The following is a 16,823-nucleotide window of genomic DNA, read 5'->3' as shown; positions in this document are numbered from 1 at the left end:
GGAGTATCAGAAAAATGCATATTTTAAAAATAATACAAAGGAGATGCAGCTGTGAATTACTTTATTTTTCACTAAAGATTGCATTTTCTTAATCCCTTTTTTATACAAAGAAATTTGTAGCTGGTGACATCTAAAACCTGCCAGAAAACCTGTTGCCAAGCCACACCTCAGAAGACCGCAGTGAACTCAAATCTTTCTATCTCCTGTTGCTCAAAAGGTACATGCAGCTGAAATAAAGGAGCTGGAGGCCCATGTGGGAGCCAGATAAAAGACTAGGACTCCACTTATGGCAGATTATAAATGCAAAGACAAACACTGAGTAACTTTGTTTCAGACACTTAAAACCTGCCATATTACAGAGACATTTTAGACAATCAAACATTAGTCACTATTGCAATGTAACAAGTGTAGCAGTCAATTTACACACAAAGTTACTGCATTGAGAAATAAGATGACAACCAGATAACCAGCATCATTAAAACAGATTGGGAGAGAAATATAGACCTGGACAACAGGAGATATCCTCCACTATTGTTTTAAAGTTCAATTTGTACTTTTACATTGAACCATGAGGTCAGGCAATACAACCAGGGTGGCACAGTGGCTCAGTGATTAGCACTGCTGCCTCACAGCAACGGGGACCCGGGTTTGATTCCAGCCTCAGACGACAGTCTGTGTGGAGTTTGCATATTCTCCCAGTGTCTGCATGGGTGCTCCAGTTTCTTCCCACAATGCAAAGATGTGCAGGTTGGGGAATGGACCATGGTAAATTGTCCATAGTGTCCCGGGATGTGTAGGTTAGGTGCATGAGTAAGGAGGAAATGTAGATAATAGATTAGGGGATTGGGTCTGTTTGGGTTATTCTTCAGAGGGTCAGTGTGGACAATTTAGGCCAAAGGGCCTCTTTTTACACAGTAGGGATTCTATGACAACTTAAAAATGAAAAACCAATAGCATTGTGGATGCTGGGAATCTGAAACAAAAACAGAAGTTGCTGGAAAACTCAGGAGGTCTGGCAGAATCTGTACAGAGAAATCAGAGTTAACATTTTGGATCCAGTGACCTTTCTTCAGAACTGATGATAGCTACGAAAAAGATGTCTTTATACGGATGATGGAGTGAAAGAGTAAACAACAGGTGGAGATAGAGCCCAAAAGAGAGAAAAACAAAACCGTTGGACACAAAGGAGTGGACAGAGCTGGTTGGAGTGGACTGATTTAGGAGTTTAACAGCAAAGATGGCTCAGGAATAATGGCAGATGTTTAAGAAAATACTTCATGGCTCACAACAAAGTGAGAAACTCAGTGAGAAAGAAGTATTCAAGGAAGGGGATGAGTCAACTATGATTAACTCTGGAATTTAAAGATGGTGACAAACTGAAAGGAAAAACATATGATGTTGCAAAGATTAATAAGGCAGAGGATTAGGAAAACTTTAAAAACCAATTAAAGACAACAAAAAAGGGAGAAAGTAAACTTTGAAGATAAATTTTCAAACAATATCAAGATGGACAGCAAGAGCTTCTGTAAATAGATTAAAACAAAGACAGAAAACAAGTGAATAAGCTCCATTGAATATGAGGCTGGGGAAATAATAATGAGGAACCAGGAAATGGCAGAGGTGTTGAATAAATACTTTGTGTCAGTTAGCAATTTTTGAGATGATTTGTAGCTCAGGTTGATGATAAGTATGTAAGTTAGCTCTCTGAGCTAAGCTTTTTTATCAGACATTCCGTCACCATACTAGGTAACATCATCAGTGAGAATCACCTTAAGAAACTAAGACCTATACCTAAACACGAGAGAGGCGGGACATGCCACCAATGCTTCACCAGAGATTCTCACTGATGATGTTACCTAGTATGGTGACAGAATGTCTGAAAACAAACTTTCAAGCTGAACAAGTTAACTTACAGACTTTGAGACTGGGAGAAGACCATCCAAAAATATTGAATAATCAAGAGGAAAGGAAATAGATATAACGACCAGAGGGGGAATTAAAAAGTACTGGGAAACTAATGGGCTAAAGATTGATAAGTCTCCTGGGACCAACGTGTGCATTCGAGTACTCTATGCTTTAACTTTTGATCATTCCTTGTCCGAGGCATATTTGATATTCGGCTTTGTTTTTTTTTTTCTGTCCTGTATTCTCACTTGCAGCTTTTCTCTTTGTTACTAATTTAACACTCTTCTAACTTTGGTTACCCCTAAATTTAGTTTAAACCAACTGCAATAGCACTCCCAATGAGATACAACAATCAGCTGTATTAATGTGTAACTTATACAGCTTGTACATAGTCAATTGTCCCAGAACTGGTCCCAAAGCATCAGGAATCTAACGATTTCTGTCTGTTGCTGGTTCTCTAGCCACATGTTCAATCAATCAATGCTCCTATTCTTATGCTAACTAGTACATGGCACTGGGAATAATGCATGCTCCAGCTAACCGGCTTCCCTCTGAAATCTGATCTGAAAGAAATGCTTCATGTCCAGTTGATTTTATTTTAAAAATGCAAACATCATCATGATAGAATCATACAGCACAGGGGTGGCACAGTGGCTCCACTTTGGGAAACTGTTTAGAGTTTGCACATTCTCCCTGTATCTGCGTGGGTTTCCTCCAAGTGCTCTGGTTTCCTCCCACAATCCAAATATGTGCAGGTCAGGTGAATTGGCCATGCTAAAGTGCCTTTAGTGTTAGGCGCATTAGTCAGGGGTAAATATAGGGTAGGGGAATAGGTCTGGGTGGGTTATTCTTTGGAGGGTTGGTGTGGATTTGTTGGGCCGAAGGACCTGTTTCTATACTGTAGGGAATCTAATCTAAGAGGCCCTTCAGCCCATCCAGTCTGTACTGACAAGAACTATCATGAAAGCCACACTAATCCCAATTTCCTGCACTTGTCCCATTTAATACCTTTCCATTGTTCCACAAATTAAGGTGGAATTATATTGCCTTACCTCAGGTAAATGTTGTCTTAATGGTAAGGCAAAGGATTGGGAAAGTTTTAAAAACCAATAAAAAGGTAACAAAAAAAAATGGAGAAAATGAACTTTCAGGGTACATTTTCTAGTAATATCAAGATGGACAGCAAGAGTTTCTTTAAATATATAAAAATGAAAAGAGATGGCAAATGAACATTGGAAACAAAAATGAACTTCAAGATTGTTAGAGAATGTTCCGCCCATTTCCTCTTATAAGCAGCTTCCTTGTCTGGAAGGGAATGGGAATTTCATTCTCAAATACAACTTGTTCAGCATCCAACTACCCAAAGGGATGCCATAGTGTGCAAAGCATCTTGACCTGCCTGAGACAACTTAATGATTTCCATTCCATGACATTAATTCTGTCTTCCAAAATACAAATTTCTCACCAATTATCCAGGCCCCCAAGTCACTAAGTGTTTGTTAAACTGTCTAAAACAATCGGTGCCTCATCAGACAATGTATTACAAATGTACACTTTATTTACTTTTATTTAAACTGCATTTCGCTTCTCTACATTTGCCCTCTGCAGACAACTGAATATTGCACTCCGACACATCATAATCAGAGTCAATAATGTGTTAGGACATCCTCTGCTTGTGTATGTAGCAGTCAGGTTCCTCAACTAAGAATTAATGCAGTTTTGTCATCCTTTATAGAAAATATACAGTTAAGAATATTGCCCCGTTCGTGAGTGTTTGATCATACCTGAAACACACACAAGGTCAGTTCCGGTCTCCCTATAGGGCACCAAAGTGGAAATGGTAGAACAAGAGGGATGACTAACTGAAGAAGTTAGGAGGTGTCCAAGCCCACTTCCAGGACTTGGCAGAAGGGCAGGTGAGCTGTTCATTTAAAACACACAGACAATACAGAACTCAAGTCAAGGCAGTGACAAAGTGGTCATTTCACTGGAATAATAACCCAGATTAATGTTCTCAGGCTGCAGTAAATGGCAAACTTGGAATTCAGTTAAAAACTTGGCATAATGACAACCTTGTAACCACAATCACTTGTAAAAACCTCATGTCCTTCAAGGAAGGAAAACTACTATCCTTATTGTCTGGCTTATCCATGACTCTAGATCCAGGGCAACATGGTGAATGCTTAACTGCTCCTTTAAATGGCTAAGGAGCCATACAGTCCAAAAGAAAGTAGGGATGGGCAATAAATGCTCGCCCAACCAGCAAGGTCCACTTTCAAGAATGAACTTTTAAACAAACTATTTGCAAAGAGCTGGCACAGTGACAGACGAAATGGTGTCCTCTTGAAGTGTAACCATTCTGATTCTATATTATGATGATACGAGGTGAGATATTGGGCAAACATACATGTGCTCAAGGCATTCAGTGGTTTAAAACAACATGAAATTTTGAGACATAATACACAATATGAATTCACTTCACATGTGAAGCTACTTGAGACATCCTGGTAAGTGCTTTATAAATACATCATTATTTCTGACTCTTTTCTGCTAAATACTAAAGATCAGCATTTGTAGTGTTGTCAAATCAAATACCAATTGTAAAACCAAATAGAACTCCAATCATATTATGATCAAAATTGTTACTGGCAATCAGGCAATTTTATTAATCCAAACATTAACTATTATTAGTATTGATTTGAGAATGCACACTAATAAAAGAAACAGGTCTGACATACAGAATTTGAGTAGACCTAAAATTTAATCTGGCATCAGTTGAATCGGACTCTATTTCAGTGGTAAATAAAACAAGTTCATTGTGATAACCTACAAAAGTAATAAGTAAATTGCTAAATATTTTCCATCTTTCTCTATGGTGTTGAATGAATAATAACTTAATTGTAGGAATTCTGTACCACACAGCAAACAGAAATTAAAATATTATGCCTTGCTAGCATTTGTTGAATTTGTATCCAACATGACATGGATGAAGCGGATTCAGTTTCTATTGAAATCTTTTATTACTGAATGAACAAGGAAGAAACATTCTAAAATAGTCCCATCAGGTCATAGTTCAAACCAATGACTTCCATCTCCTGGAAGGACAAAGATATTAGGAACCCCACCCCCTCCAAATCACACATAAATGGCTCTTGATGCCTGCCACTATCCCTTCACCACAGCTGGTCTAAAACCTGCAAATTTCTGTTCAATACATTATGCAAATATCTTCACTACAAGGACTGCAATGGCTTAAAAAAAGCTCACCATCATGTTTTCAAGGGAAACTAGAGATAGACAATAAACTTGGGTCTTGTTAGCAGCCCTCCCATATCCCAAGAATGCTTTCTAAAAAGAAAATCTGATAAGTGTTAGTCTCCTTCCTAATTAAACTTCCTACTTCAATTTGATTCAAGTCGCTTAAAAGTGATAAGGGAAAAAATAACAGTGAAACAGTTTACTGAGTATACTTGACAGCTCCTAGAACAATTTTGCATGTTACAAAACAAAAATCCTATTAAACTGTCCAACCTTTTAATATAGTATGTATTGGAATGAGACGAGATTTCTACATCCTTCAACAATTAGCCCCCTATGCTCCTTTTATTAAGGAGTACATCTCCTGAAGCAAGCTAAAGAGGCCACTGTGGGAAAATGGGAGCTAATTAGCACAGCCAATGGATGGATTGCAATATTTATAATAATAGTTTCAAATCATTTTGAGGGAAATGGATCTGGAATTGTTCATTGCCACTTGCTCAAAACCCAAGACTGGAGGTGTTCCATTGGGTATCCATGATACAGCACTAAAACATTACCGATGAAGACTTGAGCTGAATTTCTGAATTAGTTAGAACATTCTAACTGTTCGCTCATACCCAGACAGAGAGGAAAAGAATGATAACATCAGGCTGAGAGATAATGATGTCTATTAACTATACTCAGACATGATGCACTCATCCACCCAATAATCTGTCAGTCTGAAGTCCATTCGACTATATGTGACAAGTGTCTGCGAATTAAATACAGAGGAGCTGCAAGCACCCAAGTACCCTAAACAATTCCAATTTTTAATCTAAGCTGCTGATAATTGATTCTCATTAAACAGAATCACCATTAAATTTAAAAAGCACATTTCATTCATTGTGAGCATATGGAATTCCAATAAAATGACAGTATATGGGAAAATGATACTGTTTAACACATCATGTCTATGCCAGCGCCTTGAAACAACTATCAATTACTCTCATTTCTCTGGCTTACTCTACAGCCTTGCTTTTTTTTTGGCTCCAACTCTTACCCAACTCCCTTCTGAAAGTTACTTTTGATATATTGCTTCCATCAGCCTTTCAGACAGTTCCGTCCAAACATGACAACTTGCTTTGCAAAAATATATGTATCTGTTATGTTCTGCCTGGTTCTATTGCCACTCAAAATAGTTTTATTGCCACTCGAAGTGAGTTTTCCCACATTTAAGCAACCAAAACATTTCCTGATTTGAACACCTCTATTAAATCTTCTTTGACCTTTCCTTCTCGGAGAGGAAACATTTTCTCAAATACCTCTACCTAACTTAAGTCTTTTATTATTTGTAACACTCCCCTCCAGTCCGATAAACAATGGCTCGCCACTGATTTCTGCTTTCTATCTTGACCAATTTTGTAGTAAATAAGCATGGCCTTTTTCACTCAATAGCCCTGTGAACCCAACTTGAAGCCCATAGTGTGGTACTAATCAAATGTCTTTTCAAAGCCCACCATACACATATTAAAATGCACTACGCTCAACTATCCTGTTATTTCACTCAATCAGCTTCGTGAAACACAACTCACCTTTAACATTTTATTTTTCCAAGTGCCAATTAGTTCTCTCCCAAACAAGTGTTTGACTAATTCTCTCCATTAGGCTGAATGGCGTATATTCCTGCTCATTCCTCTCCTTATTTTTTGAACAGGGGCGCAATATTTGCAATTTACATTTTCCAGTCCTCTGGTACCACTCCCATACTGACAAGTATTGGAAGATTATAGTCAGAACCATGACCATTTCCATATTTACTTCTTTCAGGCATAAAGGGTGCATCTGATCCATTCCAGGTGACTTTTCTGGTTTGAATACTGCCACTTTTGAATACTGTTTCTTTATCTGTTGCAAACCTCTTCAACTTCTTGACCTCCTTCTTTACTGCCATATTAATGCCTTCCCACTTAAATTTCATTTTAGGAAGTTTCATTGGAATAATTTCTTCTCACATTTTTCTCACACATTCTCCTTGCATGGAATTTCACTCATCAAAACTTTCTCTTATTCATTCCCATAGCCCTTATGTTACAGGAATACTCTAGACCAAAGGCTTCCAAACTTCACTTATCAAACAATTGGTCCTGCATACCTACTAGCATGCACGTTGTGTCATAAAGCTGTTTTCCACACATTGATTTTCCCCAACCTGCTCTGTATATCCTGCATTTACAACTCCTCTACAAACCTTCTCAAAACCGACCTTCTGTAATCAGGATTTGTCTACGGTATACTAACTTCTTCCCCCACGGCATGAATCCTTTTCACTGACAATCTCAATTTGCAAACTGCCTTTGGATATTTTGTATTGTTATTAAAGATGCCACATGAATGCAAACTTTGTTCTGCTTTTGTTTTTCAGGCTACTCAAGTCAATTGAACATTTTCTTATAAAGGCAATACCCCTTCAAATGTTGGGACCACTGTACATTTATATAATCGGTAAATAATATATTTCATGAATGAATTATCAAATGACATCTAGCCTTTTGACGTTAGGGTCATAAGAGATGGAATTTTCAAATAAAAACATTTAGAAACTCTGAAATACCCTGCTGTGCATGGCATAGCACCATGAAACTTTCAGATCAGTTGGCTCTACCCAGCTAATTTGTAATAATCGTCAACAAAATCTCAGAGCAGCCAAACTCCTTGCTGGATATAATATGTGAAACCAGGGCAGGCAATGTGCTTGTATTTCTCTGCAGTAGCCATGTGGATACACTGAAACCTGCTCTAAACCAGGGTAAACGATTAACGTTTGGAGCAATTTACCGCACCATTTCTCCAGATCCCTGAAATGCATCTCCAGCCGAGATTCCTGCGCACACAAATATTGTGAGCAGGTTACTTTGTTTCTCCAGGAAACATCAGGGACATGAGAGTGATACCATCCTCCCCCGAGATAAGATAGTGCTCCCAGGTGATCCTAACAGTTTGAAAGTGGCCAGGTTTTTCAAAGAGACAACCAAACAGCACTCAGAAGCTCAAATTGCTGACTGAAAGGTTGCTGGTGATCAAATAGCAGAGAGCACTTTCCCCAGGGCAAACATACTAATCTGTTTCTGGCCATGTCACATGCTCTTCCTTTTGAGGACAATAATTTATAGAATGTCTGTATAATTAATTGGGAAGCATCCTAACTTTTTAAATATTTACAAACATAACTCAATGAAAAAAATGATGCATTAAAGGATTTGTGTTGGATACAAATTTCAGTGACATACCCCTTGGGCATGCTTCCTGAACCCAAGGGGTACCACAGTTTGGGAATACCTGCTCTAGACTGAATAACCAACTTTGTTATCTAACAGTATTTGTCTCATCTTTTGTCGTCTGTTAACTATTTTGAAAATATTTCTGACAGTGATTGCAGAAAATCAAGCCTTACCCAGATTATGAGTTAATCCTTTTACTCCAATACATTTACTTCAAACATCAGTTTGGGGTGCTAACTACATTTGAAAAAACAAACTTACAGGTCAACACAAGTATGTGGGGAAATGTACAAGAGAGTCTTTAAATGATCTCTCACCCCTTACAAGTTTCTAGCTTGAAAGATGAACATTAAAAGAGCACCCTCTGCAACTGGACGTACCTGGCAAGCAAACTTAATCAGACAGGAAGTTGAACAATTTGTCAGTTTTGCCATACAGCACATGACAGAAATAACATGCAATGCAATACAATCTATACCACTATGGCCTGTACAAAAGCATGTTCAGATGAAGTCAGTATTCCTCAATGATAATGCAATCTGCCAAACAGAAACAATTTTATTCGTTAGCTATGCAGAGTCATAAAGTCGTACAGCATGGGAGCAGACCCTTTGGTTCAAATAGTTGGCGCTGACCAGACATCCCAATCTGATTTAATTTCATTTGCCAGCATTTGGTCCATGTCCCTCTGAACCCTTTGTATTCATGTACCCATCCGGATGCCTTTTAAATGTTGTAATTGTAATTCTCAAGCCATTCTCCAACCTCCCATGTGCTCTCTCCCAATCTCTCTCTCTCTCTCGCTCTTCTCCTCCAGTTTTAAACATTGTTGTTTTTGAATTGTTTATTTTAAAAATTCCAAAAGCAAAACCAAAAACTTGGAGAGACAGTTATTACTGGTCCAAGAATTTGAGGAAATCAGCTCAAATCACTGAAAACAAAATCTCAAAATAAAAAGGAACAGCTCTTACAGCCACGCTTCTCTCCTGTCTACCACTTTGGGGTGGTATAAACAGCTTAGAATATTCAAAGTATAATTCTTAAAATATGAAAATTGAATGGTAAAGATATAAAATTCTGACTCAAACTATTTATTCTAATCAAAGAAAAGTCACTAAGCTTACTATTCTATGTTAAAAGTCACTTAGAGTTAAAAGGCACATTTTAAAAATATGCAATGATTTAGAATTTAACACCTTTATGAATTGCCGGGAGATTCCACAACTAGGGATATCACTCAGATTGAATTACTGAATACAAAAGGACTGTGAAGGAAAGATTTTCCAACTAAAGATTTCTATTTGTCTCTTTGCTCTGATTCAAATTGGGTTATTTATTCATTTTACTAGCTGTAATCCACTTTCAAAACATTTTAATAAATGCCTTGAATAGCCACAAATAAGATGGGCAAATGCATTTTCCCATAACATGACGCATGGAGAAAACTAATTCATGTTCAGGTGCGGGCGAAAACTAATTAGGTGTTCAGGTGCAGAAAATCATGTTTGAAAACTTTCATAAGACATTGACAAAAATATGGATAATAAATCAATTCCCACAACATACGTTTTGGCTTAATCAGAAAGAATATTTCAATTATGGCATTGAGAGAATAAATAAATCTCACTTAATACCTGCAAATCCTATTTGGGCCTGTCTGCATTCTGGCCCGACTACCCCTTGAAGGGAAACATATTTTAAAAGCTTTTTTCCAAATATTGTGTCAAATGTCCTGTGACAGCAAATATTTCCTGTCATTCACTTTCTGCACTATTGTTTTATTTCACTTGACAGCAACATCCAAGTCATTCCTGAATTAATGCTTGTATTACGTTGCTTTTAGTATTCATTAAAAATACTTTAGACCCTCAATCTGTTGTTTGCGGCAGTAACATCAACTGCCTCAGACCAAATATTATTTTGGAGGCTAAAAGCTTTCAGAAATTGTTGCCTGCTTTCTGTGATGTCTATTACCCCACAGCCAGAACCATGAATTGGCCATTGATTTTCTTACGCTATCCATGTGTGAGTGAGCCTCTGCATTCTGACCTCACTCAGCTCACCAATCCACGCCTACCAGCTGCCTGATAGACCACATCCCTCGCCTGCTCCTCATCCCTAGCATAGACTTCTACGTCCAAGTTCCACCTAATAGCAATAATCAATTGCCTGTCACAACCTCAATGCCCAGACATTATCTGTATTCATGGCCTGTCACAGACAATGTTGTGATTTGAAGGTGAAAGTAGACAAGTAATTAAAACCGATAAATACAGGACTAGCAATTAAGGACAGTGGGAGTACTCTTTAAACCACGTTAGAGGTGGCAAAGGTACAATACACCAAATGTTAGTCAACTGTAACTTTGTACTACTACTGTTAGAGGGTTCTTCGTAAACTCAGAGCTCAATACATGAGCATTGTAGAACAGCACTCAACAAATTGGATAAAGTCAATGTTGAACACAAAGTCACACAAAACGTATAATGCTATGGTGAAAGCATATCTTGAGTGCACTAAGTAATGCACACAATAAAATATTAAAGCCATTTAACCAGCTCAGATAAAAGGCATGAGAATGACACATTCTCAGTGGATCAAGAGGAAAGATTGGATTTACTGGCAATTGTTACATTGTCAGCGAGAAGAAAAATAAAAGTGTGTGCACCTGATCACATTCAAGTGGGAATTTTAAACCACTGCTAGCAAGAAAGGAGTAGAGGTGGGATTACAGAGAACAGTAAAATTTAAATGGCTAAACATAGGAAACCTCACACTAATCCACTAAAAGGGGATTTGGAGACTATCCAAATTGCTCACTTTGGCAAGGTGTTTCAGTGATTATGATATTATGAACCTTATGAAATAAGGTTCCATTCTGCAAACATTGGGAGCTATTTTATTTCATTGAGCATCCTGGAAACATGATAGAAACTGCAAGTTACCAGGTCCAGCAGGTTTGGATGTTTCTGGCAGCTTGTAGTTCAGGAGGAGCATGTCCTTGCCTCTTCCACCTTTGCAATCAGTATTAATTACTTTGCTTTTCCTGCTTGTTTTCTGTCAATGTAACTTCTGTATTATTGTGAAATTTTGTAACTTAATGTTTGAAATTACTGTGTTTATTTTTATTCTATTTGACCTGGAAGCACTGTTCCATCTATGCTTATTGATGAGAACAAAACTGATTGAGGCACCCTAATCTTATGCTGTACATTGATTAAGATTGAAGAGTTACCAAGTGCACTGATGAATAAAAATCTGTCCACTCCAGAGAGGAATTATAACTGTATTCGATGTCGAAGTGAGAGTTCTTACCAGCTTCCTTGGAGACCTGCACAAAGGCCTCCACTCCACTCTCGCCGTAGCTTCCTTCCGAAGCCAATGTGGACACGTAATTCCATCCAAAAGCCTTCACAATGTCCACCATGGCCTGGGTCTGGTAAGAGTCTGGTGGAATGACACGGGAGAAGAAAGCATAGCTGCTGTTATCACTCAACTCTGGCGCGGTAGAGGCATAACTGATCTGCGGAATCTAAACAGAAAAGGAAAGAAGGTTACTCTTCAATTCAATACAAAAAGTGCAGAAGATTTAACATGGTGCTTGGCAAATCTCAGCTTCATTTCAGGGAGATTCAATTTCACACAAGATAACTATGTACTAAAGAAAGGGGTTGAATGCAGTCATGAGAATGGAGTTAAGGTGACTGATTTATTTACTTGAATGAGCACTGGATAAAAGGTTTCTAGTGAATGCAAGGTCTTCTGCCTTTCCAAAACACAGCAGCAGAGAAATGTGAAAAGTGACATTTAATCAGTGGCTATGGGGCGACTGATAGCAAACTAGTTTGAACATATGGACTTGTGTTTCTTTTTAAGAGCTATAATATTAAAATAAATCACCTTTTCAATCACAATGAATGACTGTCATTCCAGACAGTCATTTGACATGAAGAGGAACACTCATTAACAGTGTGCATATGACCAGAAATTTTACATGTCAAAGTTTTCACAGTAGATTATCTTTCATGAGATATCAGTATTTTGAGAGAGAACAGTTGAAATCTGAGAAACTGAGTACTTAAAGACTGAGCATACGAAAGGAAATGCACTGTAAAAACATTGGAGCTTACATTGTGCCTCAAATCAGAAGGTTTGCTTTCCTGTTGCCGAAATCTCTTTGCTTGCAATAGTTTCTGAAGCACTCAAATGACCCCACATGGCAAGTTTAAAAAATGTAAATAATTTAAAATTTGGTTTGCTTCTCCGGATTATTGACATGGCACTGCAGTGCTTAAGGAATGATGCATTGTTTCACTTGCTACAATTTAAATAAGACATCAAATCAAGAACATACCCTCCCTGTTGTCATGGTTTAAAGGATTATTAATGGTCCTTTGTCATAAATCAAAGACAAGAAGAAAATTCTCCCAATTTACTGGCCTATATCCTCTGTCAATCAATACCCACCTTGCTGTTTGCAGGGTCAGGCTCTGAAAAAAGCCAGCAATGACATTAGTCTGTATCACAATTGTTGCACTTCAAGGAAGTAAATTGTATATGACATACTTGAGACATTTCTGACAGATGCAATAGTTATACAAACACAAGACTTGCACTCAACTGAAAAATTTGAGAGATGACAGTCCAAGACTCGCAATTTAACTTGTGAAAATTTCAGGGAGGCCAGTATCACTGAGCTGAGCTATTCATAATCAAGTTGTTGGGTTCAATCCATTATCTATGCTGATTTAATGATTGCAGTGTTGTCAAGATATAGAGATCAAAAAAGCCCCAAAGCATACTGTAATTTTTTGCTGTATCCTAAGGTTGGTCAGGGGGATCTAGCCTCCTGATTGTGAGTTAGACCGTGGGTTGTGGTCAGTTTACCAATAAGCCCGGACTAGAATCCCATTTAAAGAATTATCAGCATCACAAGTTACCATAAGGTAACTTGCGATGCTGATCTCTTAGTTAAAGATGAACAGTCAATCAACCCTCAAAACTGCTCTGCCATTCAATTAGATTAATGTGATCTGTACCTCAAATGAATTGACTGACCTTAGCTCCAGACCCTTACTAAACAGGAATAAATTAAACTCCAACACAAGTTGGCAGCTGCACTGCAAGAAAGGGGAAAGAAAATGTGGTTGGAGGTTTGGGTTGGAGAAGTAGAAGACCATCCTCAGATTAGATTTTAAGAGTCAAAATATAAATTAATGAACGACCCAATTGTCATGCAAAGCATTGTAAAAAAGCAGTCTTGAAGTGCACTATTCTTCTGCTCTGCACTTGTGACTCTCACCAGCAAAATTCTAACAGCAAACATTCCCATCATTTGTAATACTCCAATTGTTAATTCTGATAACTCAAGTTACAAGAAATTCTAAACTAAGAACAGAAAATGCAGGAAAACGCTCCACAGTCCAGAAAACACCTGTGGAGAGAGAAAATAGCCAGACTGGTTCAGGCCCGTTGAGGTGACTTTTCCCATCTCCAGAATTTGGGCAATGGTAGCTTGACATGGTTTCCAGCAGCAAATCAGTCAAGGGAGTGAACAAGTTGCTGGATGGCACCATGCTACATTAATGTCATACAACAGCTTACATGGCTGTAGTGTTTGGACTACAACTGTTTACAATATGTATTAATGCCTTGGAGTAAGAAAGTGAATGTACTACAGCCAAACTTTCGTATGACAACAATAGGTGGAAAAGTAGGTTACGACAGACTCTCAGAAATCCTACAGGGCAGATAAAGGCCATTTAGCCCATCAAGACTGCATTAACCCTCTGAACAGCATCCCACACAGACAAGAACTCACCCCTAACACCGTAACTCTGCATTTTCCCATGGTTAATCCACCTAGCCCACACATCCCTGGACACTAGGGGCATTTTAGCATGGCCATTCAAAATGTTAGCATTTTAGCATCCTTGTACATCTTTGGAGAGGACTACAAACTTTTTACAAATAGATACTGACAGGTTAATTAAGTAGGAAACAAAAAGTTGGCAAATAGAGTATAATGTGGAAAATGTGAAGTTGTTCATTCTGGAAGGGAGAACAAAAGAAGAGAATATTATTTAAATGGAGAAAAACTGCCAAAAGGAATTGTAACACAAAGGGATTTGGTGGGGGGTGGGGGGGGACTAGTGTAGTCGACAGTGTGTTGCTGGAGGAGCACAGCAGATCAGGAAGCATCTGAGGAGCAGGAAAATCGTTTCAGGCAAAAGCCCACCATTCCTCATGAAGGGCTTTTGCCCGAAACGTTGATTTTTCTGCTCCTCGGATGGTGCCTGGCCTGCTGTGCTCTTCCAGCATCACACTCTTGATTTAAATCTCCAGCATCTGCAGTCCTCACTTTTGTCCATAGAAAGCTAGTACACAGGTGCAGCAGGTAATCAGGAAGGCTAATGGAATGTTAACTCTTATTTCAAGAAAAGTTCTTATTTCATTGGAGGCAGCTCAGAGAAGGTTCATTTGGATGATCCCTGGTATGGACAGATTGTTTTAAGAGCAAAGGTTAAACAGACTGGGGCTCTACTCACTGGTGTTTAGAAGAATGAAAAGTGATCTCATTTAAATACATGGGATTTTTAAGGGGCTTGACAGGGTAAATGCTGAGACGATGTTTCCCCTCATGGGAGTGTCTCTGACCAGATGGCATAGTCTCAGAACAAAAGGGCTTAAATCAGAGTGGTGCTGGAAAAGCACAGCAGGTCAGGCAGCATTCAAGGAGCAGGAAAATTGACATTTCGGGCAAAAGCCCTTCATCAGGAACCTGCTCCTCTGATGCTGCCTGACCTGCTGTGCTTTTCCAGCACCACTCTAACCTAAACTCTGGTTTCCAGCACCTGCAGTCCTCACTTTTGCCTCAGAACAAAGGGGCATTGATTTAAGACAGAACAGGAAGAGTATCTTCTCTCAGACTATTGAGTGTCTTTGGAATGCCTTGCCACAGAATCCTTATGTATATTTATTGCTAAGATAGATAGATCGCTGATCAGGAGAATCCAGGGTTAGAGAGAGAAGGCAGGAAAGTGGACGTGAATGTCGGACCAACCATGATCCTCTTGAATGGTGAAGTATGCCGAAGGGCCAAATGGCCTACTCTTGTTCCTGTATCTTATGATCATATGGTCTCATGTATCAAGGCTGTTACTGTTGTAATATGTGCCAGATCAGCTTCATCTTAAAAGTTAATATCTCAGGGAAAGCAATATAAACTTATCTGACCTAATGAAGGGTCGCGGGACTCAAAACAGTAAGTCTGATTTTCTGTCTTTCGATGCTGTCAGACTTGTTGAAATAATGATTTAATGGCGGGGGGGGGGCTCAGAAAAAAGGGACACAATCTTCAAAAGACATATTGAACTCTGCCCTAGTTTTTCGAGTAAAGGATTAAAGGCACTTTTTAAGCAAGTGAAGAACTCAAGCTACCAATTAACCCGAATCTAATTCAGCGATGGAAAATAAGTGAGATTGGATGGCCTTCTCCTGTTGTTAAGTTCCATTAATGTGCGTGTTATATATCTTCTGTGCATTTAAATACATATAAAATGGTATTATTTTGTCAGAAGCGTATCTTTTCCATAGCACCATATTAGGCTTTGATCCTTCACTTCATGCAGAGCATATAGCCCCTTTAAATTCACTAACTGTACAAGGTCATGACTCTACTAAAGTCTGTGCATTCATGTATAGTGTACACCTGAGACAATGCATCCAAAAATCCATTAAAAACAGAATACTGGAATCAATTCTGTGCTGTCAAGTTGATTATCTTCCTTCATAAGATGTGCAATCGCTTTTACGTCATTAAATTTAAATGTAATTTACATAAATACTACATCACTGGGGAATGCGCAATATTTTTATTGACTTTTTTCCAAATCTTAGAACCAGATCTGGCAATGTGATATTGTTCCTGTTGCAAGGTAAATGGAGTATTAATTTCGCAAAAAGACATTGCTCCATTTCTTGAACTACTCAAGTAAAACGGAGAGAAAAGCGTGTCAGTTTGGCAGCAGAGACAACTTAATATTTCATTTGAAAGCTCAAGTTTTCCCTTTCAGACTTAATGTTGCTTTTGTTAAAGCAAAAAGTAAGCATTTCTCCTCCTTAACATTGTAAAGGCAATGACAAATAGCATGGACACACACATTTTGCTTTAAATATTTAGGAAATAAAATTGAGAAGACCCATTCTTGCACCACCAATATAAATCATTTTTGTCTGCTTTTCTTTTTATCTGTTGTACTTATAAATCCGTGAACCTCTCATTGCTTTTCACTAAAGTACCAGACAGTGGTTTGTGATGCACACTTTATAACTAACTACAGCTATAAATTTGTCTCTTCAAGGTTTTGACACATATCTTGTAAAGTAGAACTCCAGAAA

General features: G+C 38.3%; 1 protein-coding gene across 2 annotated transcripts in view; it reads right to left on the bottom strand.

Annotated features, from left to right (window-relative positions):
• The window catches only part of LOC122559107 (metabotropic glutamate receptor 7-like), an 864,629-nt gene that overhangs the window by 563,282 nt on the left and 284,524 nt on the right, over window positions 1-16,823 (bottom strand). For both annotated transcript variants that reach the window (XM_087994497.1, XM_087994496.1), the window contains exon 2: window positions 11,739-11,955. In XM_087994497.1, the coding sequence (XP_087850623.1) occupies window positions 11,739-11,850 (112 nt within the window). In that variant the 5' untranslated portion in view covers window positions 11,851-11,955. The remainder of the gene's footprint in view (window positions 1-11,738; window positions 11,956-16,823) is intronic.

The sequence above is a fragment of the Chiloscyllium plagiosum genome, unplaced genomic scaffold (genome assembly GCF_037043375.1).
Source record: "Chiloscyllium plagiosum isolate Xiang-an unplaced genomic scaffold, Cpla_swu_hap1 HiC_scaffold_14, whole genome shotgun sequence".
Classification (NCBI taxonomy): Eukaryota; Metazoa; Chordata; class Chondrichthyes; order Orectolobiformes; family Hemiscylliidae; genus Chiloscyllium; species Chiloscyllium plagiosum.
This window is presented reverse-complemented; position numbering and strand designations above follow the sequence as displayed.